At 43.4% G+C, this 27,836-nt stretch overlaps 1 protein-coding gene across 19 annotated transcripts in view; it reads left to right on the forward strand.

The window, feature by feature from the left end:
* The window catches only part of RIMS2 (regulating synaptic membrane exocytosis 2), a 736,866-nt gene that overhangs the window by 512,591 nt on the left and 196,439 nt on the right, over positions 1-27,836 (forward strand). For 12 of the 19 annotated variants that reach the window (XM_069731753.1, XM_069731750.1, XM_069731751.1 and 9 more), the window contains 3 exons: positions 3,327-3,395; positions 12,610-12,763; positions 19,243-19,359. In XM_069731753.1, coding sequence (XP_069587854.1) covers positions 3,327-3,395; positions 12,610-12,763; positions 19,243-19,359 — 340 coding nt within the window. Of the gene's footprint in view, positions 1-3,326; positions 3,396-12,609; positions 12,764-19,242; positions 19,360-21,918; positions 21,985-27,836 lie in introns of all 19 variants that reach the window. The other 7 variants (XM_069731757.1, XM_069731755.1, XM_069731742.1 and 4 more) reach the window with 4 other exon arrangements.

Raw genomic sequence — 27,836 nt, forward strand, 5'->3', positions numbered from 1 at the left:
TGCGGAATAATTTGCTTTCAATAGCCAGCAGTGCTTTGGACAAAGCGGACATGTGCTGCGTCCAAAGTGCTGCCATCTACTGACCATGTGCACCTATCCTTAGGAGGCAGGGAATAACACATGGATTTATCCACCCCCTTAGAACCTGTACCCCCCACTCATGCATTTATTCGCCCCTATAGAACCTGTACTCCGGCCAATGGTTTTATCCCCCCCATAGAACCTGTACCCACAGGCCATGCATTTATTCGCCCCTATAGAACCTGTACTCCGGCCAATGGTTTTATCCCCCCCATAGAACCTGTACCCACAGGCCATGCATTTATCTGCTCCCTTAGAACCTGGGCTTCCCATACATACATTTATCTGCCCCCATTTATCCGCCCCCAGAAAACCTGTATCCCCCGCCCATGGAATTATCCACCCCCTTAGAACCTGTACCTCTGCCCATGCATTTATCCTCCCCTTAGGACCCATATGACCCCACCTATGAATTTATCTGCCCCTTTAGAACCTGTACCCCTCACCCATGCGTTTACTCCCTTAGAACCTGTACCTCTGCCATTGGATTTATTCACTCACCTTACAACCTGTCCCCTGCCCATGGATTTATCCTCCCCTTAGAACTTGTACCCCTGCCCATGGATTTATCCACACCCTTAGATCTTTACCTCCCGCCCATGGATTTATCCACACCCTTAGACCTTTACCTCCCGCCCATGGATTTATCCACCCCCTTGGAGCCTGTATCCCCCGCCCATGCATTTATTCACCCCCTTAGAATCTGTATCCCCGCCCAAAGATTTATCCACCCCCTTAGAACCTGTATCCACCGCCCAAGAATTTATCCACCCCTTAGAAACTGTATCCCCGCCCATGAATTTATCCACCCCCTTAGAACTTGTATCCCCGCCCATGAATTTATCCACCCCCTTAGAAACTGTATCCCCGCCCATGAATTTATTCACCCACTTAGAATGCCTAAGTTATGCAGAGTGTTCATTTAAAGGGCAAGTAATCTAAAATACAAACTCATGAGGATATCTTTTAAAATCTTGTAATAAAATAGCAGTATCTGATGGCTTCCCTTCTTTCCTTTGATCCCTCATCCCTTTCATATCATGCCGGTCTTTATCAATATGAATTACAATATGTTATAGATATTAGTAATGTTCAGGGAATCCATTCCTTTTGGACACAGACAACAACTAGACCCCAAATTTTACCTCTCACAAGGAAACACCAGAACCAGTTTTAATATGAAGTCAATTAGCCTCTCAGTATTTTGGGAGTCTATGGGAATAACATACAGAGTAGATGGATAGTCATAGTCCAATGACTGCTGTGTCACAACGGTTATTACTAGATGATTATTTTTTTATGTTTTGAGCCTAATGGCCCATTTAGACAGGTCGATCCAAACTGTTAAACGAGCGCCAATGGACGATCTGTTTACACAAGCTAAAAAAAAAGCAATAAATGGGGACAGGACAACCACAAAACAATCTTTCTGTCTCCATACTGTATCTAGTTCTCGGCAGCACACCTCCTGTTTATGCAGGGCAAGGTGCTGCCGATATGGTTGATTTCTGTGCACGCATGAAAGCCGTTGCATCTGACAAAAGCGCGCTCACTCGTTTGGCCTATTTTCATGCTAGAAACACTCGATTATTGGCTGGTGTAAATGGGTCATAATTCAGGGACCTAATCTAAATATCTAATGACCTGTATCTCAAAGAGGTGCAAAACTCAAGCCATCGTTATCTCAACTAACCAAGGAGCCATTCAAGTGGTAGGTGGAGCAGGCACAGTAACATCTCGGTTAAAATCACCATCGTGCTGAAGTTCTGGAATATTACAAGTAGAAGTAGTTATAGATTTCCTATGCGCCCATTGGTTTGGAAAATAGACCACTATTGGGTGTGCAAGCCTCCATACCTTTTTGTGGATTCCATCTCTTCCTTGGGACTGATTACTTCCCAAGATTACGGGTGTCCCATCTGCTGAATAAAAGAGTCAATTGTAGGAGAAAAAAAACACAAACAAAATGACTTTCCCTTTGTCATTTGTAAAACTATATACTAGACAATTACCTTTCTAATTAATTAGTATCATGTTAAAATAATAGGTGTATAACAAAAATGTTAGAACCAACACTCCAGAGCATGGCATGATGCAGAGTATTAACGACTGAGAAACACCCAGTCCAATAAATACCAACAAAGGTGCACTAAAGTCTCATAAAACTATCATTTTTATTGAAATTAATAAAAAAAAAGATTAAAGGTGAACAAGCAGAGTAACACAATGGAGGACCACGTGTATAACATAGATATTCAATCTAATACCTGTTATTTAATATACAAAGTATGCTTTTCCAATAACTATAGTTATGTATAGCAGATGCTTGTCAGTGCCTATAAAGTATACCATAGTGGAGACATAAGAGTTCAAAATAAACAATAGTAAAGCACTTACATTTTACAGTGGGAAAGACTGGTATGACATGTGCAGTCCTGGTGCTCCAGCCCGTGTTTCACCCTAGCTTCGTCAGAGGGTGTGTCCTCCTGATGAAGCTAGGGTGAAACACGCTTTGGGGCGCCAGGACCACATGTCTTTGTGTTATTTTGCTTTTTTTTTTTTACCTTTAATCTTTCTTTAATCATTTTAATAAAAATGTTAGTTTTATATGACTTTAGGGCACCATATGTTGTTTGTTGGTATTTATAGCAAAAGTATGCAGCACTTAATAGTATTCAATTATATCTACTATTATATTTATAACTATTACGGTGCGACTTCTCTTCCCGTATACAGTCCTTATAGTTCAATACTACAGGTACTTTATGTGCCTCCATATGTTGCTCACATAAGGTGCCATATTAAAGATGTAATATAGGGCTTTAGGTATAAATAGGTACCGTAACGCTCTATAACCTTCAGTAGGAGTTATTTTATGGTTCCATGTAACTAAAGAGTGCGAGGTTATAACAAGCTCATATAAATAAATAATGAGTGTATTACACTATTATATTGAATCTCGTAAATTAGTATTATAGGTCACACATAACATAACACTTCTGCTCAGGGTGTTTCTGCTAAATGTGTTTCCTCTAATAACAGGTTTTGACTGCTCCCCTACTAATTTTTTACATTGCTACCCTACTTTCCTTAGTATTTTCTCATAGTCCTTAGTTTTGAATTGTTTTGGTTTTTTGTTGTTACTTTTTATATATATACATACATATATATATATAAAGCCTTTGATTTACCAGCTATAAGTGGAAATTAGATTTGAAGAACTGTTCACTGAAAATTCTTTGCAGGATCCAAGAGAATAAGTGACAGTGAAGTGTCTGACTATGACTGCGATGACGGAGTCGGGGTTGTGTCAGGTAGGAATTCTTGCTAATCTGCTTTTCTTAAAGTGCATTGAATGATCAAGATGTTTAGCCGGAGCTTCATCCCTTCAGATTTCATATGTGCGAGGTCATGTATAAGAGGAGGTAAAGGAGAGTAAGCTTTAGGAGAGCAGGTTCGCCGGTGAATGCAAAAATTGTAGAAAATGATCTAATCTGTGATCTGCAGCTCTCCCTACGTAACATGTCGAGTATTCAATATTGGCGCGTGCTGCCGAGAAGCCTTGTCTAGCACTAGATATCAAAATGACAATTTATTCTTCTTTTTATTCACTAAACTAGCAAGCACAAATAAACAGTAATTATATTTTTCTGTATCTGACGCCAACATAATCCGCGGCACTTTGTAATTCCGATGGTACTTGTACAAATAAAATCATAGTAAAAAGAGAATTAAATGGGAAGTACACTGGTATAAATGATTTCCAAAGGACTTTCATTGAAACATAGAAACATCTGTTTTGAAAACGGATCTGTGTGTCTAGAGCACGTCCTGCCATTAAAATCTATTGGGGTTCCATGAATCTCTACATCTCTATAAAACAAACGGACAGCACCCAGACCCATGAGGCTTTATTGATCCATACAGACATCTGTTTTAGAAGTAGCTTCATGTTCGGCCCGTCAGACTCAGAGCACTTTTTATTATTTGTGTATCATACTCGGCAGTTGAAGTCTTTGAGGGGGTCCATTAAAAAGCGATCAAAACAGAAGACAAAGGGCCCGATTCATTAAAGGGAATCTGTCAGTAGAATCAACCCTCCTAAGATGTCTACATGGGCATGTAGGTCATAGAAAGTTGAATACAATTATACCTTGATATCTGCGATCTGACGTTTTATTCTAAAGCAATCCACACTTTTCTTAATATGTAAATGAGCTGTTAAGATCTATGGGCGGGACATAGATCTCCCTCAGAATCTGCCTCTAGAGAGGGGACGTTACCAGTGTGAGACATGTGATGTCTGCTCTCCTGATCTAAATGTCTCACACTGATAAGCCGTTAACATTTCTATAAATCTCTGGAGGCAGATTCTTAAGGTACCGTCACATTTAGCGACGCTCCAGCGATATAGACAACGATCCGACCTAAACTAGATCGCTGGAGCGTCGCTGTTAGGTCGCTATAGAGATGTCAAACGCAGCAACTCCAGAACGATGCAGGAGCGATCCAGTGACGTACTTATCATTCTCGCTGGTTGTTAGCTCTGTGAAAAAACATTGCAGGCATCGTTGCTTTTGCTGTCAAACATGACGAATCACGCCGACCTGACGACCAAATAAAGTTCTGGACTTTCAGCTACGACCAGCGATGTCACAGCAGGATCCAGATCGCTGCTGCGTGTCAAACACAACGAGATCGCTATCCAGGGCGCTGCAACGTCACGGATCGTTGTCGTTCTCGTTGTAAAGTTGCTCAGTGTGAAGGTACCTTTAGGGAGATCTTAACTGCTCATTTACATATTAAGAAAAACATAAAGGGGTATTCCATCTCCAAGATCCTGTCCCAATATGTAGATGGTGTAAAAATAATATTAGGAAATTTAGAAATGTAGTATAGTTTTTTTATTCACTATGTCTCTTTCCTTATGTATCCATGGTTATGACTAGGGTTGAGCGACTTTTACTTTTTTTGGATCGAGTCAGGTTTCGCGAAACCCGACTATCTCAAAAGTTGAGTCGAGTGAAATCGGCCGATTATGGCGAAAAGTCGGGGATCGACTGAAACGCGAAACCCAATGCAAGTCAATGGGGAAGCATAGTCGGCAGTGGGTCGAGGCCAGGAAAACACCTACAGTGCCCATTTTAATGGCAAAAACATCCATTCTTGTTACTGAAGCTTGTCGATCTTAATTTACCTTATAATAATAGTTAGGCATTGGAAATTGGGGGTCAGTTGGCTAAAGTTGTGGGGGTATGGCTGGTTCAAGTTTTTAGTGGGCCCAGGAAACGTGGACTACGTCACGGCAGTGGAGCAGGGCGAGGTAAGTATTTCAACTTTGCAAATGCTGTGATCCTGAGCAAGCAGGGGGAACCCACTCGTTCGCATTGGCACTGGCACAGGGCCCCTCAAAGTACGGCGGTGTGTTTGACGGCAGGTGGCGCCTCCCACCGGCAGCGACACTTTTGCGTACTATGAGGGGCCCTGTGCCAGTGACGTCGCCAACGAGTATTCCTCCCCCCACCTGATGAAGGAACCTGCACTTTCATCTGCACCTTCTTCTTTGTCCCCGTGTAAGGTGGTATAGTATGCGGAAAGGGGAACCTGACTTTCAGCAGGGTTAGATTCTGGCTGTGTAGCGTGCACGGGGAATGTAGCGTTATGGGTCAATGTACCAGCAGACTCATCTAGCACTGGCTGGGCAATGGGCAGGATGAGGAGGAAACACAGATATAGGCCCAAATAATAAAGTAGGCTAAATGCAGTTCAAAATTGGTAACAGGACTAACCAGGCGGCATTGCTTTGTTCAGTGGAGGACAACTGTAATGAGAGGCTGACACAGTGAGTAGGCCCAAATCAGTAAGTAGGCTAAATGCAGTTCAAAATTGGTAACAGTAGTAAACAGGCGGCACTGCTTTGTTCAGTGGAGGAGAACAGCAAGGAGCGGCAGACACCGTTAGTAGGCCCAAACAAACTAGTAGGCCAAATGCAGTTTAATATTAAAAATATTTAATGAAAGCCTGAAGATTGAAGCTAAGGCAAGTAAACCAGGAGAACACCTCGGAGCGGCAGACACCGTTAGTAGGCCCCAACAAAACTAGTAGGCCAAATGCAGTTTAATATTAAAACTACTTAATGAAAGCCTGAAGATAGAAGCTCAGGAAAGGAAACCAGGTGAACACCTAGGAGCGGCAGACACCGTTAGTAGGCCCCAACAAAACTAGTAGGCCAAATGCAGTTTAATATTAAAACTACTTAATGAAAGCCTGAAGATAGAAGCTCAGGAAAGGAAACCAGGAGAACACCTAGGAGCGGCAGACACCGTTAGTAGGCCCCAACCAAACTAGTAGGCCAAATGCAGTTTAATATTAAAACTACTTAATGAAAGCCTGAAGATTGAAGCTAAGGCAAGTAAACCAGGAGAACACCTAGGAGCGGCAGACACCGTTTGTAGGCCCCAATCAAACTTGTAGCCCCAATACAGTTTTCAAATTCCGATAGGCTGAAAACCAGACAATTGAAGCTCAGCTTTTTTAAGAGGAGGACAGCTGTATTGAGTGGCGCAGACAGACACTGGTAGTAGGCCTTAAACACAAAAGTTGGCTCAATGCAGTTTAAAAAAGGTTACAGGGGTACACGGGCAGCATTGGTGTGGTCAGCGGAGGAAGATTGCAAGGAAGGACTGCAGACAGACTGGAGTTGTGTGGACGCGCTTCCACACAACTCCACCAGAGCTGCCCTATGGGAACTCGGCTCTTTCTCCTCTCCTCTACCTCTTTGGCATAAGTGAGGTTTTGATAAAGACCCGCTGGGGTCGAAACGTTACCCGAATTGAATAGTCCGCCACCCATTTACCTCCTAAAAAAGCACCTGGTGATGTTTATTGTATATGTTAATAAAGAAACTACACAGTTTGCTGAACTTTCAACCATTTGAGTGCGGCTGATTTTTCCTATACTTGGACTATTTTGTTCATGCCTGCACCAACCCAGTGACAGTGTGCACATCTTTTTCCTGGATTTACAAATAAACAGGTGGCATACCTAGGTACAGGGGTGGGCTCCTCTGCTGACTTGCAGACAGTGGTATTTGGCGCAAAGTATTAACTGGTGTAAATGTAGGACAGGGCCCCAGTATATTTTTAGTAGCATCATACATGTCAGCAAATTGGTATTGGCAGTGCCATTGTAGGATTTAACCGCATAGACTAAACAGTGGTGGAGCAGTGAGAGATAATTTTGCAAGTGCTAGAGCACTGTTTGAGCTGGGGGGGGGGAACACTCTCTCGTGGCCGGCGGTACTGGCCCAGGGCCCCTCATGTTACAACGGTGTGTCTGACGTTGGGTGCGCACCACCACCGCCAGAGACACTTCATTGTACTATAAGGGACCCTGTGCCAGTGCCGTCGCCCAAAAGTGGGCACACCCACCTCTTGAGCCAAACGGCACTCACACTGGTGCTTGCGCCAAGTGGTGACCACGGCCCCGTGGGGGGAGTCAGCCCATTTAGGGAGGTGTAAAAATGGCGTATGCTGGACAAACAGCTGCTGCAAATTAAGAGATTGGAACAGTCAGTAAGACCAGTCCAAAAGCAAGACCTTGGAAGAGGTGGGGCAAAATAATTAGAAATCCATGATTGGTTCATTTTAATGAAGGTTAGATCATCAACATTTTGGGTAGCCAGACGACTCCTTTTTTCGGTCAGTATTGACCCAGCAGCACTGAATACTCTTTCTGATAGCACACTAGCTGCCGGGCAAGCAAGCTCCTGCAATGCATATTCGGCCAATTCAGGCCAGGTGTCTATTTTGGATGCCCAGTAATCAAATGGGAATGACTTGTGAGGGAGAACATCGATAAGGGAGGAAAAATAGTTAGTAACCATACTGGACAAATGTTGTCTCCTGTCACTTTGAATTGATGCTGCAGTACCTGTCGTGTCTGCGGTCATTGCAAAATCACTCCACAACCTGGTCATAAAACCCCTCTGTCCAACCCCACTTCTGATTTGTGCACCTCTAACACCTCTGCCATGTTGCCCCCTGCAGCTTGTGTGAGAACCATCACCTCCGCTGTGTGCTGGGAATGCCTGAACCAAAACGGTCTACAAGAGTTGCTTGTTTGGTAGCCAATATTTGCTCAAGGTTCTCATGTGGCATAATATTTTGCAATTTCCCTTTATAGCGTGGATCCAGGAGGCAGGCCAACCAGTAATCGTCATCATTTTGATAATGCGGGGGTCCCTTTTTAGGATACGCAAGGCATAATCCGCCATGTAGGCCAATGTTCCAAGTGTCAATTCACTGCTTGTGCTGGGTTGAGGAGCACTTTCTGGCAAATCAACATCACTTGTCTCCCTCAAAAACCCTGTACCTGACCTTGCAACGCCACCAGTTTCTATTGCCCCCTGAGAAGCTTCCTCCTCCCATAAATATTCATCCCCATCATCCTCTTCGTCCTCCTCCTCTTCGTCCGCCACCTCGTCCAGAAGACTTCCCTGAGCAGACAGTGGCTGACTGTCATCAAGGCTACCCTTGTCCTCGGCTGCAGATGCCTGCTCCTTTATGTGCATCAAACTTTGCATCAGCAGACGCATTAGGGGGATGCTCATGCTTATGATGGCGTCGTCTGCACTAACCAGGCGTGTGCATTCCTCAAAACATTGAAGGACTTGACACAGATCTTGTGGCTTCGACCACTGCACACCTGACAACTCCATGTCTGCCATCCAACTGCCTGCCCGTGTATGTGTATCCTCCCACAAATACATAACAGCACGCCTCTGTTCGCACAGCCCCTGAAGCATGTGCAGTGTGGAGCTCCACCTTGTTGTAACGTCGATTATTAGGCGGTGCTGGGGAAGATTCAAAGATCGCTGATGGTTTTGCATACGGCTGGAGTGTACGGGCGAACGGCGGATGTGCGAGCAAAGTGTTCGCACCTTCAGGAGCAGGGCGGGTAACCCTGGATAACTTTTCAGGAAGCACTGCACCACCAGGTTCAAGGTGTGAGCCAGGCAAGGAATGTGTTTCAGTTGTGAAAGGGCTATGGCAGCCATAAAATTCCTTCCGTTATCACTGACTACCTTGCCTGCCTCAAGATGTACACTGCCCAGCCTTGACTTAGTTTCTTGCTGCAAGAATTGGGACAGGACTTCCGCAGTGGCAAAACTGTGCCACTATGGCTGTCCCCTGTGTACCCTGCATCCACCACATTAGCCCAGTGCGCCGTGATAGAGACGTAACGTCCCTGGCCATGCCTACTGGTCCATGCATCTGTTGGGAGGTGCACCTTTCTTCTGACTGATTGCCTGAGTGCATGGACAATGCGATCTTTGACATGCTGGTGGAGGGCTGGGATGGCTTTTCTCGCAAAGAAGTGTCGACTTGGTAGGTCATAGCGTGGTACTGCGTAGGCCATCAGGGCTTTGAAAGCTTCGCTTTCAACCAACCGGTAGGGTATCATCTCTAACGAGATTAGTCTAGCAATGTGGGCGTTCAAACCCTGTGTACGCGGATGAGAGGATGAGTACATCCTTTTCCTAAGGAGAGTCTCTTGTAGGGTGAGCTGGACTGGAGAGCTGCATATGGTGGAACTAGCGGGGGTGGTGGTGGACATGGCAGACTGAGAGAGGGTTGGTGATAGTATTCTTGCTGTTGGCCTACATACAGTGTTTCCTACCAAGAACCTGGTGATTCCCTAACTGCTTTGGCCTTGCGACGATACCTCCACATTTGCTGCAGGTGGTGTCGTAAATGGTGGGCTTACAGTGAGGGAAGGAATGTAGCGTTGCTGACTAGCTTCATTGTGAGCGGGTGCAACAACTTTACGGGACGTTTGGTAGTTAGTCCAGGCTTGCAAGTGCATGGTGGTTAAATGTCTACGCATGCAACTTGTATTTAAATTTTTGACATTCTGACCTCTGCTAAAGGTCCTTGAGCATTTCTTACAGATCACTTTGCACCGATCATTCGGATCTTGGTAAAAAATTGCCAGACTTCACTCTTCCTACTATCGAATACCTTTTCAGGCATTGCACACTGAGCTACTGTAACCGGATGACCACGCTGTCCTACAACTGTTTTTGGTTTTGACACACGTTTTTGGCCAGATACGGGCCTGCCAGACGAAAGCTGTTGCGATGTTGATGCCTGCTGCGGCTCATCCTCCTCCGCTTCAGAGCTACTGCCAGCTGCACCCTGTTCCCCCAATGGCTGCCAATCGGGGTCAACAACTGGGTCATCTATCACCTCTTCTATGTCTTGTGCACCTTCCTCTGTGTCACCGTGTAAGCCGGTGCTATAGCATTCGGGACAGGGCACCATAGTCTCATCAGGGTCAGATTCTGGCTCAGTACACTGCGAGGGCAATGTTGTGATGTGAGTCAATGGAACAGCATAATAACTCAGCTGTGGCTGTGCATCTGTGCACTCCATGTCCGATTCATCTTGTTATGGGCATGGCCTTTTCACAATTTCCCTTTCTAACCCAGGCACGGTATGTGTAAAGAGCTCCATGGAGTAACCCGTTGTGTCGCCTGACGCATCCTTCTCTGTTGTTCTGGGTGAAGGACACAAGGAAGCGACTTGTTCCTGACCGGGAGCATCCACTGACGACGCGCTGCTTTTAAATTTTGTACTTTCCGAAGAGGAGGCGAAAGAGCTAGAGGCAGAGTCAGCAAGGAAAGCCAAAACTTGTTCCTGCTGCTCCGGCTTTAAAAGCGGTTTTCCTACTCCCAGAAAAGGGAGCGTTCGAGGCCTTGTGTAGCCAGACAATGACGCTGGCTCAACAACTCGAGACTTAGGTGCTTTATTGCTTTTCCCACGACCACCTGATGCTCTACCACCACTACCATCATTACCAGCTGGCAATGACCGCCCATGGCCACGACCTCTTCCACCAGACTTCCTCATTCTTGGAAAAATGTAACTAAACTAACAAACATTATATGGTACTGTAAAACCAGTTAGAAGGTGTACGTTAACTTGTTGTGAGTTTAACTCTCCCTTTATAGGTGTGTGAGACTGCTGGGAAAATCAGTCCCACTGTATTACACTACACAGTTTGAGTGGCAGGAAGTGGATGACATCTATGCCACAAACAGGACTGACGCAGATGCACTCAGTGTCAATATAAATCTCCCTTTTTTATGTGTGGGAGAATGCAGGAAAAAATCAGGCATACTGTATTACACTACACAGTTTGAGTGGCAGAAAGTGGTTGGCAGATATATAAAAAAATACAAGGGCTGTAGTAGAATTTCAATCTCCCTACAATGATCAAAGGACAAGTATGGCCGCAATAAAAAGGACTTCTGCACACAACAGTTTGGACAAAGAAACAAGAGAACTGTGCAGAAAAGAAGGAGCAACAGGATTTTTGCTTTGAAAAAAGCAGTTGGTCTGCACAGCGGCGTACACACAGCAATGCAGCTATCAGGGAGCCTTATAAGCTACAGAGCTGATGCACAGAAATCTAGCCTCTACTGTCCCTGCAAAGAAAAGGTGGTGTTGGACAGTGGAAATCGCTACAGCACAAGCGTTTTGGGGGTTAATCTTCCCTCCCTAACAATATCCCTGCTTCTGACGACGCGGCAGCAACCTCTCCCTATGCTCCTATCAGCAGCAGTAAGATGGCGGTCGGCGGGAACGCCCCTTTATAGCCCCTGTGACGCCGCAGAAAGCAAGCCAATCACTGTAATGCCCTTCTCTAAGATGGTGGGGACTGAGACCTATGTCATCACGCTGCCCACACTCTGCGTCCACCTTCATTGGCTGAGAAATGGCGCTGAACGCATCATATGAAATGCGACTTTGGTGCGAAGATCGTGTACCGCATGGCCGATCCCACAGTGGGATCGGGTCGGGTTTCATGAAACCCGACTTTGCCGAAAGTCGGCGACTTATGAAATTGGCCGATCCGTTTCGCTCAACCCTAGTTATGACCACTAGCAACTAGCTGTCACTTCATCAGTGGCCGTAACCATGGATACCTAAGGTCCTGCAATGCCTGTACATGAGGAAAGAGACATGGCAAAAAAGAAAAACTATATTACATTTCTAATCAGAGGCATTTTCTAATATTATTATTATTTCACCTACTACATATTGGGATAGGATTTTGGAGATGGGATACCCCTTTAAATTTCCCTGGAGTAAGGTTTCCGATTGCAGGTATCATATTATGCAACTTTCTATGATGGCACAGACAGAAGTCTGATGATAAGTTGATAGTTGGCAATACTTGTCATATTATTTGTACCAGATGAAGTCCAGGCAAGGTGATTTGATCAATCAGCGATTTATAGCTTTAATAAGTCATGGCTTTGTGAAGAACGGCCCTAAAAGATGTTTGTGAAACCTGTAGCCTCGTCCCCTCATTCTCCACGCCCCGGACCGTAATCTAAGCATGGCTTCCCACTCTCATACGTCCCTGTGCTATGCTCCTTGTGTCTTCACTTACAATGACTCAACCTTAACAAAATTCTCTTATTTTTTAATTTTTTTTTTTTTTTTTTACTTTTCACAGATTTTCGGCACAATGGTCGTGATATGCAAAGTTCAACATTATCCGTACCAGAGCAGGTCATGTCGTCGAATCACTGTTCTCGGACAGGATCCCTCCATGTAGATAGTATAGGTCGGACTAGATCCTGGTCTCCTAGTGTTCCACCTCCTCAAAGGTACTGCCTGTGGCTTAAACAAAATCTACCTATTCTCTCATTGCTTGCCTTGGTTTTTGTTTTTTAGTAACATACCTTTGCCAGGAATCCCTTTTTTTAACTATTGGAATCATATATCCTTTACCCTGTTTTTTACGCATGCCTCTATGGTTGTGGTTGCTGTATTTTCTATCATTACAGGTGGATTGGAATTCAATAAAGAACTTCAGAATGTGCTAAAAAATAAAATATACGATAGGGGGATTATTGAATATCCTGTATTGTACGGCATGAGACGTCGCTGCAGATTACATTTCTCCTCTTGGTCACCATTCTACAAATATGTTAGCCCTCCCAATGATTTCCAACCTTCCAGCCGCGCTCCTCAACTTACTCCCACCAACTCTGCGACAATCAAAGGTTGGATCCTTGGAAGGTCGACAAGGACATCAATGGTCATCAATAGTAACTTCACAGTGTCCGTTATTGGAAATGGATATGCACGAAGGTCTGGACCTGTCCTTTCTTCCATAATTCTTAGTTGTAAAATGGAACAATTCTGCGCCATTTTTCTGCACATTGTGTTGTTTCTTAGTTTTTCCTCTTCGAAATGTGTGACTAAATTGGGGAGGTGTTCCTAAAAATGTTGAAATTGTCCAAGAAGAGATGACAAATTGGGACATTCCCTCTTTCGATGGTAACAGCCAATTGTCAGTTTATTACAAAGATTTGTCAGAAGAATAATTGAGACTTAAAGAGTACGAGTCATCAGAAAATGCTGAATTGCTCAAATCTGATTTTATGTTGAATAAATAAAAAAAAATATTTTTATTAAGGTATATTAGATAATAAATATATACACAGTACAGACCAAAAGTTTGGACACACCTTCTCATTTAAAGATTTTTCTGTATTTTCATGACTATGAAAATTGTAAATTCACAATGAGGGCATCAAAACTATGAATTAACACATGTGGAATTATATACTTAACAAAAAAGTGTGAAACAACTCAAATTATGTCTTATATCCTAGGTTCTTCAAAGTAGCCACCTTTTGCTTTGATGACTGCTTTGCACACTCTTGGCATTCTCTTGATGAGCTTCAAGAGGTAGTCACTGGGAATGGTCTTCCAACAATCTTGAAGGAGTTCACAGAGATGCTTAGCACTTGTTGGCCCTTTTGCCTTCACTCTGCGGTCCAGCTCACCCCAAACCATCTCGATTGGGTTCAGGTCTGGTGACTGTGGAGGCCAGGTCATCTGGCCTAGCACCCATCATTCTCCTTCTTGGTCAAATAGCCCTTACACAGCCTGGAGGTGTGTTTTGGATCATTTTCCTGTTGAAAAATAAATGATGGTCCAACTAAACGCAAACCGGATAGAATAGCATGCCGCTGCAAGATGCTGTGGTAGCCATGCTGGTTCAGTATGCCTTCAATTCTGAATAAATCCCCAACAGTGTCACCAGCAAAGCACCCCCACACCATCACACCTCCTCCTCCATGCTTCACGGTGGGAACCAGGCATGTAGAGTCCATCCGTTCACCTTTTCTGCGTCGCACAAAGACACGGTGGTTGGAACCAAAGATCTCAAATTTGAACTCATCAGACCAAAGCACAGATTTCCACTGGTCTAATGTTCATTCCTTGTGTTCTTTAGCTCAAACAAGTCTCTTCTGCTTGTTGCCTGTCCTTAGCAGTGGTTTCCTAGCAGCTATTTTACCATGAAGGCTTGCTGCACAAAGTCTCCTCTTAACAGTTGTTGTAGAGATGTGTCTGCTGCTAGTACTCTGTGTGGCATTGACCTGGTCTCTAATCTGAGCTGCTGTTAACATGCGATTTCTGAGTCTGGTGACTCGGATAAACTTATCCTCAGAAGCAGAGGTGACTCTTGGTCTTCCTTTCCTGTGGCGGTCCTCATGTGAGCCAGTTTCTTTGTAGCGCTTGATGGTTTTTGCCACTGCACTTGGGGACACTTTCAAAGTTTTCCCAATTTTTCGGACTGACTGACCTTCATGTCTTAAAGTAATGATGGCCACTCGTTTTTCTTTACTTAGCTGCTTTTTTATTGCCATAATACAAATTCTAACAGTCTATTCAGTAGGACTATCAGCTGTGTATCCACCAGATTTCTGCGCAACACAACTGATGGTCCCAACCCCATTTATAAGGCAAGAAATCCCACTTATTAAACCTGACAGGGCACACCTGTGCAGTGAAAACCATTTCCGGTGACTACCTCTTGAAGCTCATCAAGAGAATGCCAAGAATGTGCAAAGCAGTCATCAAAGCAAAAGGTGGCTACTTTGAAGAACCTAGAATATAAGACATAATTTCCGTTGTTTCACACTTTTTTGTTAAGTATAAAATTCCACATGTGTTCATTCATAGTTTTGATGCCTTCAGTGTGAATGTACAATTTTCATAGTCATGAAAATATAGAAAAATCTTTAAATGAGAAGGTGTGTCCAAACTTTTGGTCTGTACTGTATATATATATTTTTTTCTTTTCTTTATGCAAAAAAACCCAGATTTAAGCAATTAACCATTAAAAAATAAGTTAATAACAATAATAACTTATTAAAAGCTAAATATTTTGAAAAAAAAACAAAAATTCCTATATTAAAAAAACAAACTGAAATCTTGCACACTGGGCCACTGGGCCTTATGTCTATCTCATACTTTCTGTTCTGAACAGAAGGTTTTTCAGCAATTTCATTATCATCATAGACAGGACTATAATGACAGATAACAGCAGGATATATAAAATCCACCACAATTAGAGATGAGCGAACCCGAACTGTAAAGTCTGGTGCAGAGTCCAGGGAGGAGAGGGAGAGAGGTTTTCCAGCTCCAAAGTTTGGGTCACCATTGATTTCTATGGGATTTGGGTACAGTTTTGGTACCGGAACTGAACTTTGGATTAGAGTTTGGTCGGCCCAGATGAACCCAAATTTCCACGGGTCCACTCATCCCTGTTCTCAATAGTAGAGGTCACAGCACACCTCCTCCCCCTCCCTTCACAATCATTACATATTTTAACACTATTCAGAAGCGTCTGAGTCGGTCCCTTGCTGCTAATGTGCACGTGACCAACAGAAAGTAAGAGTCTACTATTAGCCAGTGTGAATATTGAAGATTTTTATATAGATCCTTAGGTATCCAAGACAGTCAAAAATTACAAAAAAAAAAGTTATAATTGTGACTTTTAGACTTGACAACTTGAGTCATTAGTCAAATTAAAAATTGTCCAGTCTAAAGATATATGTCTCAGATATGGGAATGTTATTTATTAGTCTGTTCTTCAATTCCTGTTAATGTTTAAAGGGTTTACCCACCTTTGCGGGACAAAGTTGTTGTTTTTTTGTTACATGTATGGTATTTAGGGCTAAAAATAATTTTTGAAATTGTATTGACTGAAAAATGTTCCACCCTTTTTTTTTCTATAGCCTCTATCTTGCACGGTCTATTGCTGTCTGCACAGTGAGATAACTGAGGCTCCATCAGTGAGCTCATTTTTATGGTCTGACAATGAGAGTTGGTATCTCTCTTATCAGTCTTTTTCTGATCTCTTCTCAGATGATTTATGCCCAAGTTGAATGCAAAGGGAGACAAAGAGCCTGTAAAATCAAACTTTTTTAATGAAACCTAATTGCAAAAATTATTTTTAGCCCCAAATACTTACAATAAGAAAAAGGAAAATAGGTCCCATACCTAACATGACCTGCAAGCCGTGAAAAATCATTATTATTTTTTATTCCATTCTATGTGCTTTAGCTACTGCCAGGTCCACGATGTTTTATTACATATTTTGCATGATTTTAGCTGATGCCTTAACTTGTAGAACAAAATTGATAAATGTTTGATTTGTTTGTAAGGGGGCTCTAAAAAAATTAAAAAAATTAATTAGCTCAAGTGTGGAGAACCTGGCAGAGTCTGGTGAGTATTTTTGCTATGTCTGATCTATTTTATGTCTTTATTAGTGTCATATATTATATATACGTTTTAAGATGTAGAATTTTTTTTTTTTTTAGGTTTATGCAAATGTGTATATTGTTTGCACTGTACAGGGGTCTGCAGTGTAGAGTGTTACATGTGCAATGGTTGGTGGATGATGGATCCGAGCGTGTGCACGAGTTAGATGTAAAATACACGCATAATGTCATGTTTTCTGGTTATTTGTCTTGCTATATACGTAGGATACTTAAGACGGTTTGTCACAGATTAAGGGTATGTGCACACGTATTCTTCAGCTTTTTCCGCAGCGGATTTGTGAAAACTGCAAGTAAAAGGCACTTCGTTTTACCTGCGGAATTACCGCGGATTTACCGCAGTTTTTGTGCGGATTCCACTGCGGTTCTCTATTATGGAGCAGGTGTAAAACCGCTGCGGATTCCGCACAAAGAATTGACATGCTGCGGAATGTAATCCACTGCGTTTCCGCACAAAGAATTGACATGCTGCGGAATGTAAACCACTGCGTTTCCGCACAAAGAATTGACCTGCTGCGGAATGTAAACCGCTGCAGATTCCGCACAAAGAATTGACATGCTGCGGAATGTAAACCACTGCGTTTCCGCACAAAGAATTGACCTGCTGCGGAATGTAAACCGCTGCAGATTCCGCACAAAGAATTGACATGCTGCAGAATGTAAACCGCTGCGTTTCCGCACAAAGAATTGACCTGCTGCGGAATGTAAACCGCTGCAGATTCCGCACAAAAAATTGACATGCTGCGGAATGTAAACCGCTGCGTTTCCGCACAAAGAATTGACCTGCTGCAGAATGTAAACCGCTGCATTTCCGCACAAAGAATTGACCTGCTGCGGAATGTAAACCGCTGCGTTTCCGCACGGTTTTTTTCCCGCAGCATGTGCACTGCGGATTGCGTTTCCCATAGGTTTACATTGTACTGTAAACGCATGGGAAACCGCTGCGGACCCGCAGCAAAATCCGCAACATGTGAACATAGCCTTAAGGAATTATCTGAATTAGGCAATGATCAGAAAACCTGCTGTCTTGCTTAAAGAGTATCCGTTGTTTTAATTTTTATTCCATAAATCAATAGTACACATGAAAATAAAAAACAATGTAATATATCTTATTGGAGAAATCTGCTTCTTTTTCCTCTCAGACTGATATTTTATTCTCAAAATGTTCAATTCCCGGGTAAAAACCTGTCTACAGTGGAGACCGACTTTCCCATTACCGGGATAGGAAGGTGACGGTTGGTTCTGATGAGATTCTATGTAGGAGGGAGGAGCTAGAGACAGAGCTCCTCCCCTCTGCGTAGAGCTTAATGCGCACTAACTGTCATATCCTTCCTATCTCCGTAATGGGAATTCATTAAATACAGATTTGACCTGGGAATCAAGAATTTTGTGAATGACAGATCAGTCCGGTCCAGGAGGAGAATTGAGCAGATTTCTTTGAAAAGATCTATTGCAAAGTTGCTTCTTTTCATGTATATTATTGATATATGACATACAAATTTTAATTACAGTTACTCTTTAATGAATACAGTCACCTTAATACTTAAATGAATGTATTTTTAGCTAAAAAATTTCACCATTTTCTCCCAATAGCGTTTTTTTCTTCTTTGCAATCTTTGTTGCTGGTTGGAGAACGGGATTATTGGGAATTCATCAGCCAGTTCTCATTCTGACAGGAGAGCTTATACCTCTTATCTTTCTTCTTCTCGGGTCTTCTCAGCTGATTTATGACCAACGTGACTCTCATGTGGCCATAAGCCAGCCCAGAGAAGCTGTGAAGAAGGAAGATAACAGTCACATACTCCCTGTGAGAAGGAGCTCACTGGTGGATTCTCAGTTACCTCGTTCTACAGCCGTCTATAGACAGCGCAAGACTTTAAAAGGCAAATGATGTTTATATGAAACCCAACTGCAAAAAGGATATTTTAGCTCAAAATAAATGTAAAGTGCAGGTAAAAAAAGAATGTCCATGATGCTATCCATATCCTTCAAGTTAATTTGCTAATAGTTACTGCGATATTGCTGAAGGCGTATGAAGCTTTACAGAGTACCCATTGGAATCAGTACGCCGGCCTGAGACCTTCTATATGAACCAGATTTGGTCTATTCATATATTATATGGACAGAAAATAATTAAAATAGTCACATGTAATACTGCATTTCTCCTGTAGCGGCCACTGCAGAGCAAACAAGCAGCCAATGGCCAGTCTTGGATGATGAAATCAGTCGATAGCTGCAGCTTCACATCCCCTTTATAGGTCATCCATCGCTAATAAACATACATTTATTCCCGGTGCTATTACATTGCCATATTGTTGACATCTGTGGTTCCTTTTTTTATAGGCAGGTTATCAATATATTGCATAAAACAGCAGTCCTCCGTATTGTTTAGGTATCAGCTGCATCTTATATAGATGTCTTTAATAGGGCTGTGCGGTATTAACTGTAGTTTGTCAAGCTGCCCAGGGACCATGACTCTGGAACTGACAAGCTTCCCTTTCTTCCAGTAGGAGTTTGGAACAGGGACCAAGAGCGACAAGATCTGGCCCTGCACAATGCAATGTCATGGGCAGAGTGGAAAGACATCGTGTATTAGATAACCACTACTCCCCAGACAGAGAAAGGTAACTAAAGAACATAGTAGAGGCCTTGAATAGAGCATATACCATATCCTAGAGAGGGCTAGAGAATAAAGGGTTATTCCCATCTATTTTAGATGGATATTTTCGGATAGTCCTTGTAAACACAAGCAATTTTGCAATTTATTGCTTGTCAAAATTTTCAGCCGTTCTTGAGATATTAAGACTTTTTTGTTTGTTTATTTACAGCTCGTTGTCTTGGAGACCGACCACCACTGCTAGACAGATGAGCATATAGGCAGCGCTTACAAACTGTTTTCTATTCTGTTTTGAAGTCTTGAAGGATCGATATAGCGCACTGTTACCTCCTTACTCACAGCCAGTAACGACAAGCAAGACAGCGACTGCAGCTGTGGTCGGTCTCCAAGGCAACGCAATGTAAACAAAAAACACAAAAGAACAGAAAAGTATTAATATCTCGGGAACGGCTGCAAATTTTAATAAGCAGTGAGTTGCAAAAGTGCTGGCGCTCTCCAACAATACCCATCTATGAAGATGGGAATAATCTTTTTATTCTAGTGGATCTGACCTAGAACATTTAATGACTGTTCTGTGATTTATATCTGGATGCAAATGTAGCAGAGCCGAGATGACCAATTGTCGCTGAGCTGAGTTTGTCCTTTGGTACGCATTTTGTGATACCATGTATGGAGATTTGCATAGGACTGCAGGTAAAACTAATCTACCGTCAGTTATATCATGGTGAGTTCTGCTACATCTGTACATTTTGCTCCGCATGCAGCAGCGCAGTGATCGTACTATGCCAGTATTATGTATTACTAATGGTTTTATTATGTAGGGATAGCGATAGTGAGTGATAGTAGGGCGGAAGCTGTAGTCATCTCGCTCAGTAATATGGCAGATTGTATTTGCATGGATAAAGCCTTTACTTACCGGTGTGCTCCCTCTTAGGGTTGGTGTCCTGCCAGACTAATGGTGGGTCGATAAAACATGTTCAGCAGCGTCTTTATTATTCTGCAGGAGTGAAAAGTTTTATGTTGTTTTGATAGCTCCATTTTTTGGACTTATTTAAAATTAATAAGGGCTTATTTCATTAATATAATACAGTATCATTACCGCAAATGCTCCCTATAATTACTGCAGTAATCCAAAACTATTTATCTTCCACTGTTCTTTATGGGTGTTTAACCACACCCAGTTGGCTAAAAAGACTAGATATATAAACAGTGAACAGGGGGGCATATCTCAGTACAGAAAGGTGCAGGAATAAAAATTAAACACTGCCAGATTCAAGAGAACAGCGACATTTACACCAGGCTAAAAAAAATTTTTACATATTTTATGAGACGGGACAGGTCCTGTTTAGAATAGGGTCAAAAGTGTCCAGTTTTTTATGGTCTTTACTAGGTAGGCGTAGCTCACAAGATAATTATGCGGAGCAACCAAAAGACACGCCCCAGAGGATCCTGTGAGAAACTTCCCCTTCGTATAGACCAGAAAAATTATCACTGAATAAAAGGGCAATATCTGTTTAACAGTATGGTGGATTTATAAAAAAAAATAGAATTCTCGGGATCAGCAGGATTAAAATAAAAGCAATAACTAGCCACAGGTCCTCTTTAAGGATACAGACATGCACTAACGGCCCTGTAGAGCCAAGATACAGCCTACCCGCACATTTTTTGTAGGTAAAAGTGATCTTCACCTGAAAAATTGTGCAGATGTCAACCATCACTGTGGTGTGTAGTTGTTTCACGGCTGCATCTTGGACAGTCAGGGGCAGCTACACATACGTGTGGCTTAAGGAGGCAGTTCATTACATAACATGACGGAGCACTGGATAATTGACCCCTGTGGTGTAACTACAGTGGGCCCAGGCGTTGTAGTTGCCCTTGAGCCTTGGCGTGATCCATAAACCATCAGCACTTCACTGGTGGTTGTGGTGTATGTAGAAAGATAGACAATGCAAAGTCAAGAACGTTACGGCCCTCACGTAGGCTTTTTCTTGATTCTTTTATTACGTGTTTCATCCCACCTAAAGCTTTCATGAGCAGTCCGATGAAAGCTTTGGATGGGCCGAAACGCGTCCAGTTTTGTCAAATAAAAAAAATCAATTAAAAAAAAAAACGTTGTCAGTGCCCGGACCTTCTTGACTTTACACCTTGAAGCCTAAGCGGCCCATATGAGAAGACCAGTACTGTTAAAGATCCGTGATAGTTAGAGGTCTTGTTGGAGACTTTGCATTGGGGGTCATGAGCTTCAAGTTACTCCCGCATGAGTCAAAAGAGCAGCTTAGAAATGTATGCTGTACGTGGCTGCATGACAATGTATAGAACTGTGTGGTGAGAGATTGGATGTCCTAGTGAAAAAGGTAAGGTTGGAGACCAAGACTCTGGACTACGTCTAGTAATCAGATGCAGACCATGAGTAAAAGTTCTTCTGTTGGGAATACCCTTTTGAAAACCAGTTGAAATGTAGATCTCCCGACCCCTTGGTCCTACCGTTCTTGTGATATAGTGTCCTTCTATCCATCACTTCAAGATCTAAATGTTCTTGTCTCTTTTTTTTTTGCCACCTCTCTAGTCAATATCTCACACTACCTCGCACCAGGTTCAGTCAGTCCTTTGACCATCATCTAAGAGAACCAAGGTATAAATTGTGTGTATGCCAAACCTTCCAAATGTGGTGCCGTGTGACCCAGTATGGGAACATAGGACACCAGTCTTGTGTGATGCACCCTCCCTTAAAGGTTAGGTTTATCCTTGGTTGACCCCCTACAGGGTAGAGCTAGGCAGCTTGTGCCACGAGACTAATATCAAGTGATGGAGCTTTTTATTTATTTTTTTACGTTTTTCTCTAATTTGTTGGAGGAAGTGTTCTTCCGAGTTGGCACCATCAGTGGTTGGTGGAGAGACGCATTGAATTGCACTGATTAGGGTTGAGCGACTTTTACTTTTTTAGGGTCGAGTCAGGTTTCGCGAAACTCGACTATCTCTAAAGTCGAGTCGAGTGAAATCGGCCGATTATGGCGAAAAGTCGGGGATCGACCGAAACACGAAACCCAATGCAAAGTCAATGGGATTTTTTTTTTTTTATTTTATTTTATTTTTCTCTCTCTCTCTCTCTCTCTCTCTCTCTCCCTCCCTCCCTCCCTCCTCCGTCCCTGAACAGAAAAGCTGCTGTTACACATTTCAAATCGCTACAGCGCACAAGCGACAGGATGACGATAGGCGTCCACGCCCCTAAGACCTATGTCATCACTCTGCCCACGCTCCTTCATTGGCTGAAAAAATGGCGCCAAGCGCGTCATACGAAACGCGACTTTGGCGCGAAAGTCGCGTACCGCATGGCCGACCCCACACAGGGATCGGGTCGGGTTTTATGAAACCCGACTTTGCCAAAAGTCGGCGACTTTTGAAAATGAACGATCCGTTTCGCTCAACCCTAGCACTGATTGTTCTATTTAGTGTCTTCTTTTAGGACATAAGTCCCATCTTGTTTCACGTGGCACAAGTAACTGTGTAGCTCTTACCTTTTTGATAGCCATGAATCCGAAATTACCCTCTGTTGTCTTACCCCAAGCTATATGTCTGTATTACTATAAAGTCTTGAAGGGGTGGTTTACTATGCCGCATTCTCATGAGTGTTGGTTCTGACGGCAAAATTATTGCCTATACCCTATAGATATCCAGGGCACTTTAACCCATTGCATGATTCCTACCGGTGGGTACAGTAGCATAAAAGCTGCCAGTACGCGCTCCCGCTGTGTGTGGTTTTGTGGTGTTTCTGGTTTGATTTTGCAGTGATTTCCTATTCAGATTGTTAACAATCAAGGATAATGAGTTTATTGTCCCATTTCTTGCCAGCACGGATCACCCCATGTATCCTATCTTTTGTGAAGATGCTATCCGATTGCTGCGCTCCCGTAAGATGTGCCGTACTTATTCTGAGGGTGCTTACAATGACCTCGAGAGGTATACTTAGTGTGAAACGTAGACCAACACCTCCATGCTGTGTGCGCTCATATATGTGGCTCATCATATATATGTGGCCTATGCACACAGTAGCTTGTAGTCTTCTGCATGGAGTGTATGTGTGTGTTTTGCTTTCATATGTATTGGCGTTTTGGGTTGTAGTACAGAAGCGGTGTCACTGTCTTTTGACAACCTGATGATTTTACTGTTGCTTTGTCTTTGAAGGAAGTGATAAATAAGTCTCTGTTCACATTCACAAGACCGCTGAGGCCACGCTGAAGCTTTCATGAGAGTTTTCGTCACTTTTGACGAAAAAAATAAAGTGCAGAAAGGCTACTTTTCATATACACACAATACTAGTTAGGCTTTCCATCACCCTGGCCAATAATTCAGGTCACATCCATTTCCCTTTATCTACTATTATATCCTGGTGAAGGCAGAAAGGCTTGTTGATGCTCCTTCCTCCCTGCCATTCAGCATATCCCCTGCCAGTCTCTTTATAACATAATAGCTCATGTTCAAGGGGGTCAGACTGCAAAATGCATGTCAGGGGGGCTGAAAATAAAAGAATTAAAGGGGTTGTTCAGGTTTAGGATGAAAGTTTGCAGTTACTGTGACTGCAGACTTTTGAATCCTCATAGTGTGCACACTGCACACTATCAGGATTTTCCGAGAGCAGTCGTGTGACTGCAAGTAAGTGATTTACACATGCGATGTACCCGCATTTCGCCACCCTGCCTGACGTCGCTATTGCGTCGAAGGGATCACGCGGTGTTCTGCACCCCCCTTTGGAAGGTAAGGTCAGCTTTGCTCAGTTTTACACAGACACCCACTGTACACATGGGCCCAGGGAGACACGGGAAGTGTCCCACACAGCCGTTGACGTAGCACCACACTCACAACCCTTTCACTAGCTCCAGTAAACAGCCCTGCCTGCCTGGTAGAACTGCCACCAGTTCCTCGTTAAATATAAGCTCGGTCCGTTAATGGGATTACGGTATATCATGCCAGAAACCAGCCCTGATAGCATGTGAAGTTAAAACCGAAAACGCAAACATGTGGATTAGTGCAGCGAGATAAAAGCGCTTCCCAAGGTTAAATTATATATTTAATTGCCTTAAGGACACACTAGATAAAATACTATATACAGTTAGGGCCAGAAATATTTGGACAGTGATACAATTTTCGCGAGTTGGGCTCTGCATGCCACCACATTGGATTTGAAATGAAACCTCTACAACAGAATTCAAGTGCAGATTGTAACGTTTAATTTGAAGGGTTGAACAAAAATATCTGATAGAAAATGTAGGAATTGTACACATTTCTTTACAAACACTCCACATTTTAGGAGGTCAAAAGTAATTGGACAAATAAACATAACCCAAACAAAATATTTTTATTTTCAATATTTTGTTGCAAATCCTTTGGAGGCAATCACTGCCTTAAGTCTGGAACCCATGGACATCACCAAACGCTGGGTTTCCTCCTTCTTAATGCTTTGCCAGGCCTTTACAGCCGCAGCCTTCAGGTCTTGCTTGTTTGTGGGTCTTTCCGTCTTAAGTCTGGATTTGAGCAAGTGAAATGCATGCTCAATTGGGTTTAGATCTGGAGATTGACTTGGCCATTGCAGAATGTGCCACTTTTTGGCACTCATGAACTCCTGGGTAGCTTTGGCTGTATGCTTGGGGTCATTGTCCATCTGTACTATGAAGCACCGTCCAATCAACTTTGCAGCATTTGGCTGAATCTGGGCTGAAAGTATATCCCGGTACACTTCAGAATTCATCCGGCTACACTTGTCTGCTCTTATGTCATCAATAAACACAAGTGACCCAGTGCCATTGAAAGCCATGCATGCCCATGCCATCACGTTGCCTCCACCATGTTTTACAGAGGATGTGGTGTGCCTTGGATCATGTGCCGTTCCCTTTCTTCTCCAAACTTTTTTCTTCCCATCATTCTGGTACAGGTTGATCTTTGTCTCATCTGTCCATAGAATACTTTTCCAGAACTGAGCTGGCTTCTTGATGTGTTTTTCTGCAAATTTAACTCTGGCCTGTCTATTTTTGGTATTGATGAATGGTTTGCATCTAGATGTGAACCCTTTGTATTTACTGTCATGGAGTCTTCTCTTTACTGTTGGCTTAGAGACAGATACACCTACTTCACTGAGAGTGTTCTGGACTTCAGTTGATGTTGTGAACGGGTTCTTCTTCACCAAATTAAGTATGCGGCGATCATCCACCACTGTTGTCATCCGTGGACGCCCAGGCCTTTTTGAGTTCCCAAGCTCACCAGTCAATTCCTTTTTTCTCAGAATGTACCCAACTGTTGATTTTGCTACTCCAAGCATGTCTGCTATCTCTCTGATGGATTTTTTCTTTTTTTTCAGCCTCAGGATGTTCTGCTTCACCTCAATTGAGAGTTCCTTTGACCGCATGTTGTCTGCTCACAGCAACAGCTTCCAAATGCAAAACCACACACCTGGAATCCACCCCTGACCTTTTAACTACTTCATTGATTACAGGTTAACGAGGGAGACGCCTTCAGAGTTAATTGCAGCCCTTAGAGTCCATTGTCCAATTACTTTTGGTCCCTTGAGAAAGAGGACGCTATGCATTACAGAGCTATGATTCCTAAACCCTTTCTCCGATTTGGATGTGGAAACTATCATATTGCAGCTGGGAGTGTGCACTTTCAGCCCATATTATATATATAATTGTATTTCTGAACATGTTTTTGTAAACAGCTAAAATAACAAAACTTGTGTCACTGTCCAAATATTTCTGGCCCTAACTGTACACAATGGTTATACATATACAGTGATCAGATATGCAAATACAGGTGAAGTACAAAATATATAAGCATATGAATCATGTCAGTTACCTGTTTGATGTTCAACCATGTGTGCTGGGCCGCATGGGGTCATGAGGCTGCCAGCTGGTTTCAGTTCCTTCCAGCACGTTACGCAGTGTGGCCCCTTTTAAAAATGAACAGCAAGGATGACAAAGAGAGAGAGCACATGGACTTGCACAAACATGTAACCCCTTGGTCGGTTACTCCCTGTTCCACCCCCGGGTTGGTCTTATAGGTGTTTGTAGCGAAAAGGGCATAGGACAGCGGTTCTGGCACCATCGGATCCGACCGGGCCCCGTTACAACCAAACACGGCTTCTTTACCTGACTTCTACTAGTTGTTCTGCGTATCTACCCACCCTGGCGTGCTAGAATGGATCTCAAAAATGCAAGGACATACGATAACTTCATATTTCCTTAAATCTCTTTATGAAATTCCCATCTGACTGAATGAAGCAGTTACACAGGATGATACTGTGTAGAAACCAGCAAAGCTAGTGAGGTGAGGGGGTGGGGTGTTGAGTTTTCCCATTGCAGCTGAGAAGGCTGCACAAGTTGCTGAGCCAGGTGTCCTGTTAGAGCTTCATATGCTGAAGGAGGACTGTAGTATGATATGATACAGTTGATGGGCATGACTTAAATCCCGTAAAAGCATGGCTGCAGACGCTGCAGGGCCCACACAATTGCCAGACATTCTTTTTACATCGTGGAGTAGGCCACCTCCCGCAGCAGGAGCTCTCAGCTCAGGTTCAAGACCTGGTCCGTAGAGTAAACCTTGCTGAGCACAGCACCAAGGATAAAGTCACTGTCGTCGGTCTGTGTTACAGACGGCTGTGTGATGTCGGCTGCTTGTAGTACTGGGGAGCTGGAAGAGGCAGTCTTCGGTGCCCGGAAGGCTGTATCACTGTCGTTTGTCCAATCTACTGCTTAGGGCAGCTTTTTCTTGGTGAGGTCTGTCAGAGGCTTCACCAATCTACTATAGTGGGGGACGAACTTCCTATAGTACCCAGCGGTGCCCAGGAATGACATTACCTGTTTCTTGGTCTTGGGGGTAAGCCAGGATGCGATGGCATCCACCTTCTCGGGCTCCGGCTTCAGAACAACCCCGCCTACCCGGTGTCCCAGGTAGTGGACCTCACTCATGCCCAGTTGGCAATTTTCCAGTTTAATGGTCAAGCCTGTCTGGCGGATCTGCCCTGAGAACCTGCAACAGATGCTCTAGGTGATCCTCCCAGGTGGGACTGAAAATGGCAATGTCATCCAGGTAAGCAGCCACGTACACTTCAAGTCCCTTGAGCAGTATGTTGACCATCCACAGAAAAGTGGCAGGTGCATTCTTCATGCCGAATGGTATCACTGTGGACTCGTACAGTCCGAATAGAATGATAAAAACAGAGTGTTCCTGCGCCTCATAGGTCAGGGGACTCTGACAATATCCCCGGCTCAGATCCATGATGGTCAGGTACTTGGACCTCGCCAACTGGTCGAGCAAGTTTCGAAGCGCAGCATATGGTGTGCATCGATGACTTTGACAACGTTGAGCCCCCTTTGGTCCATGCAGAACCGGCTTGTCCGGTCCTTCTTTGGAACAGACTACACAGCTGGATGTTTGGACGACCCCCAGCTTCAGCATCTCGTCAATCTCCTGGCATATATGCCGCTGCACCTCCAG

Source organism: Ranitomeya imitator, chromosome 6, assembly GCF_032444005.1.
Source record: "Ranitomeya imitator isolate aRanImi1 chromosome 6, aRanImi1.pri, whole genome shotgun sequence".
In the NCBI taxonomy this organism is placed as follows: Eukaryota; Metazoa; Chordata; class Amphibia; order Anura; family Dendrobatidae; genus Ranitomeya; species Ranitomeya imitator.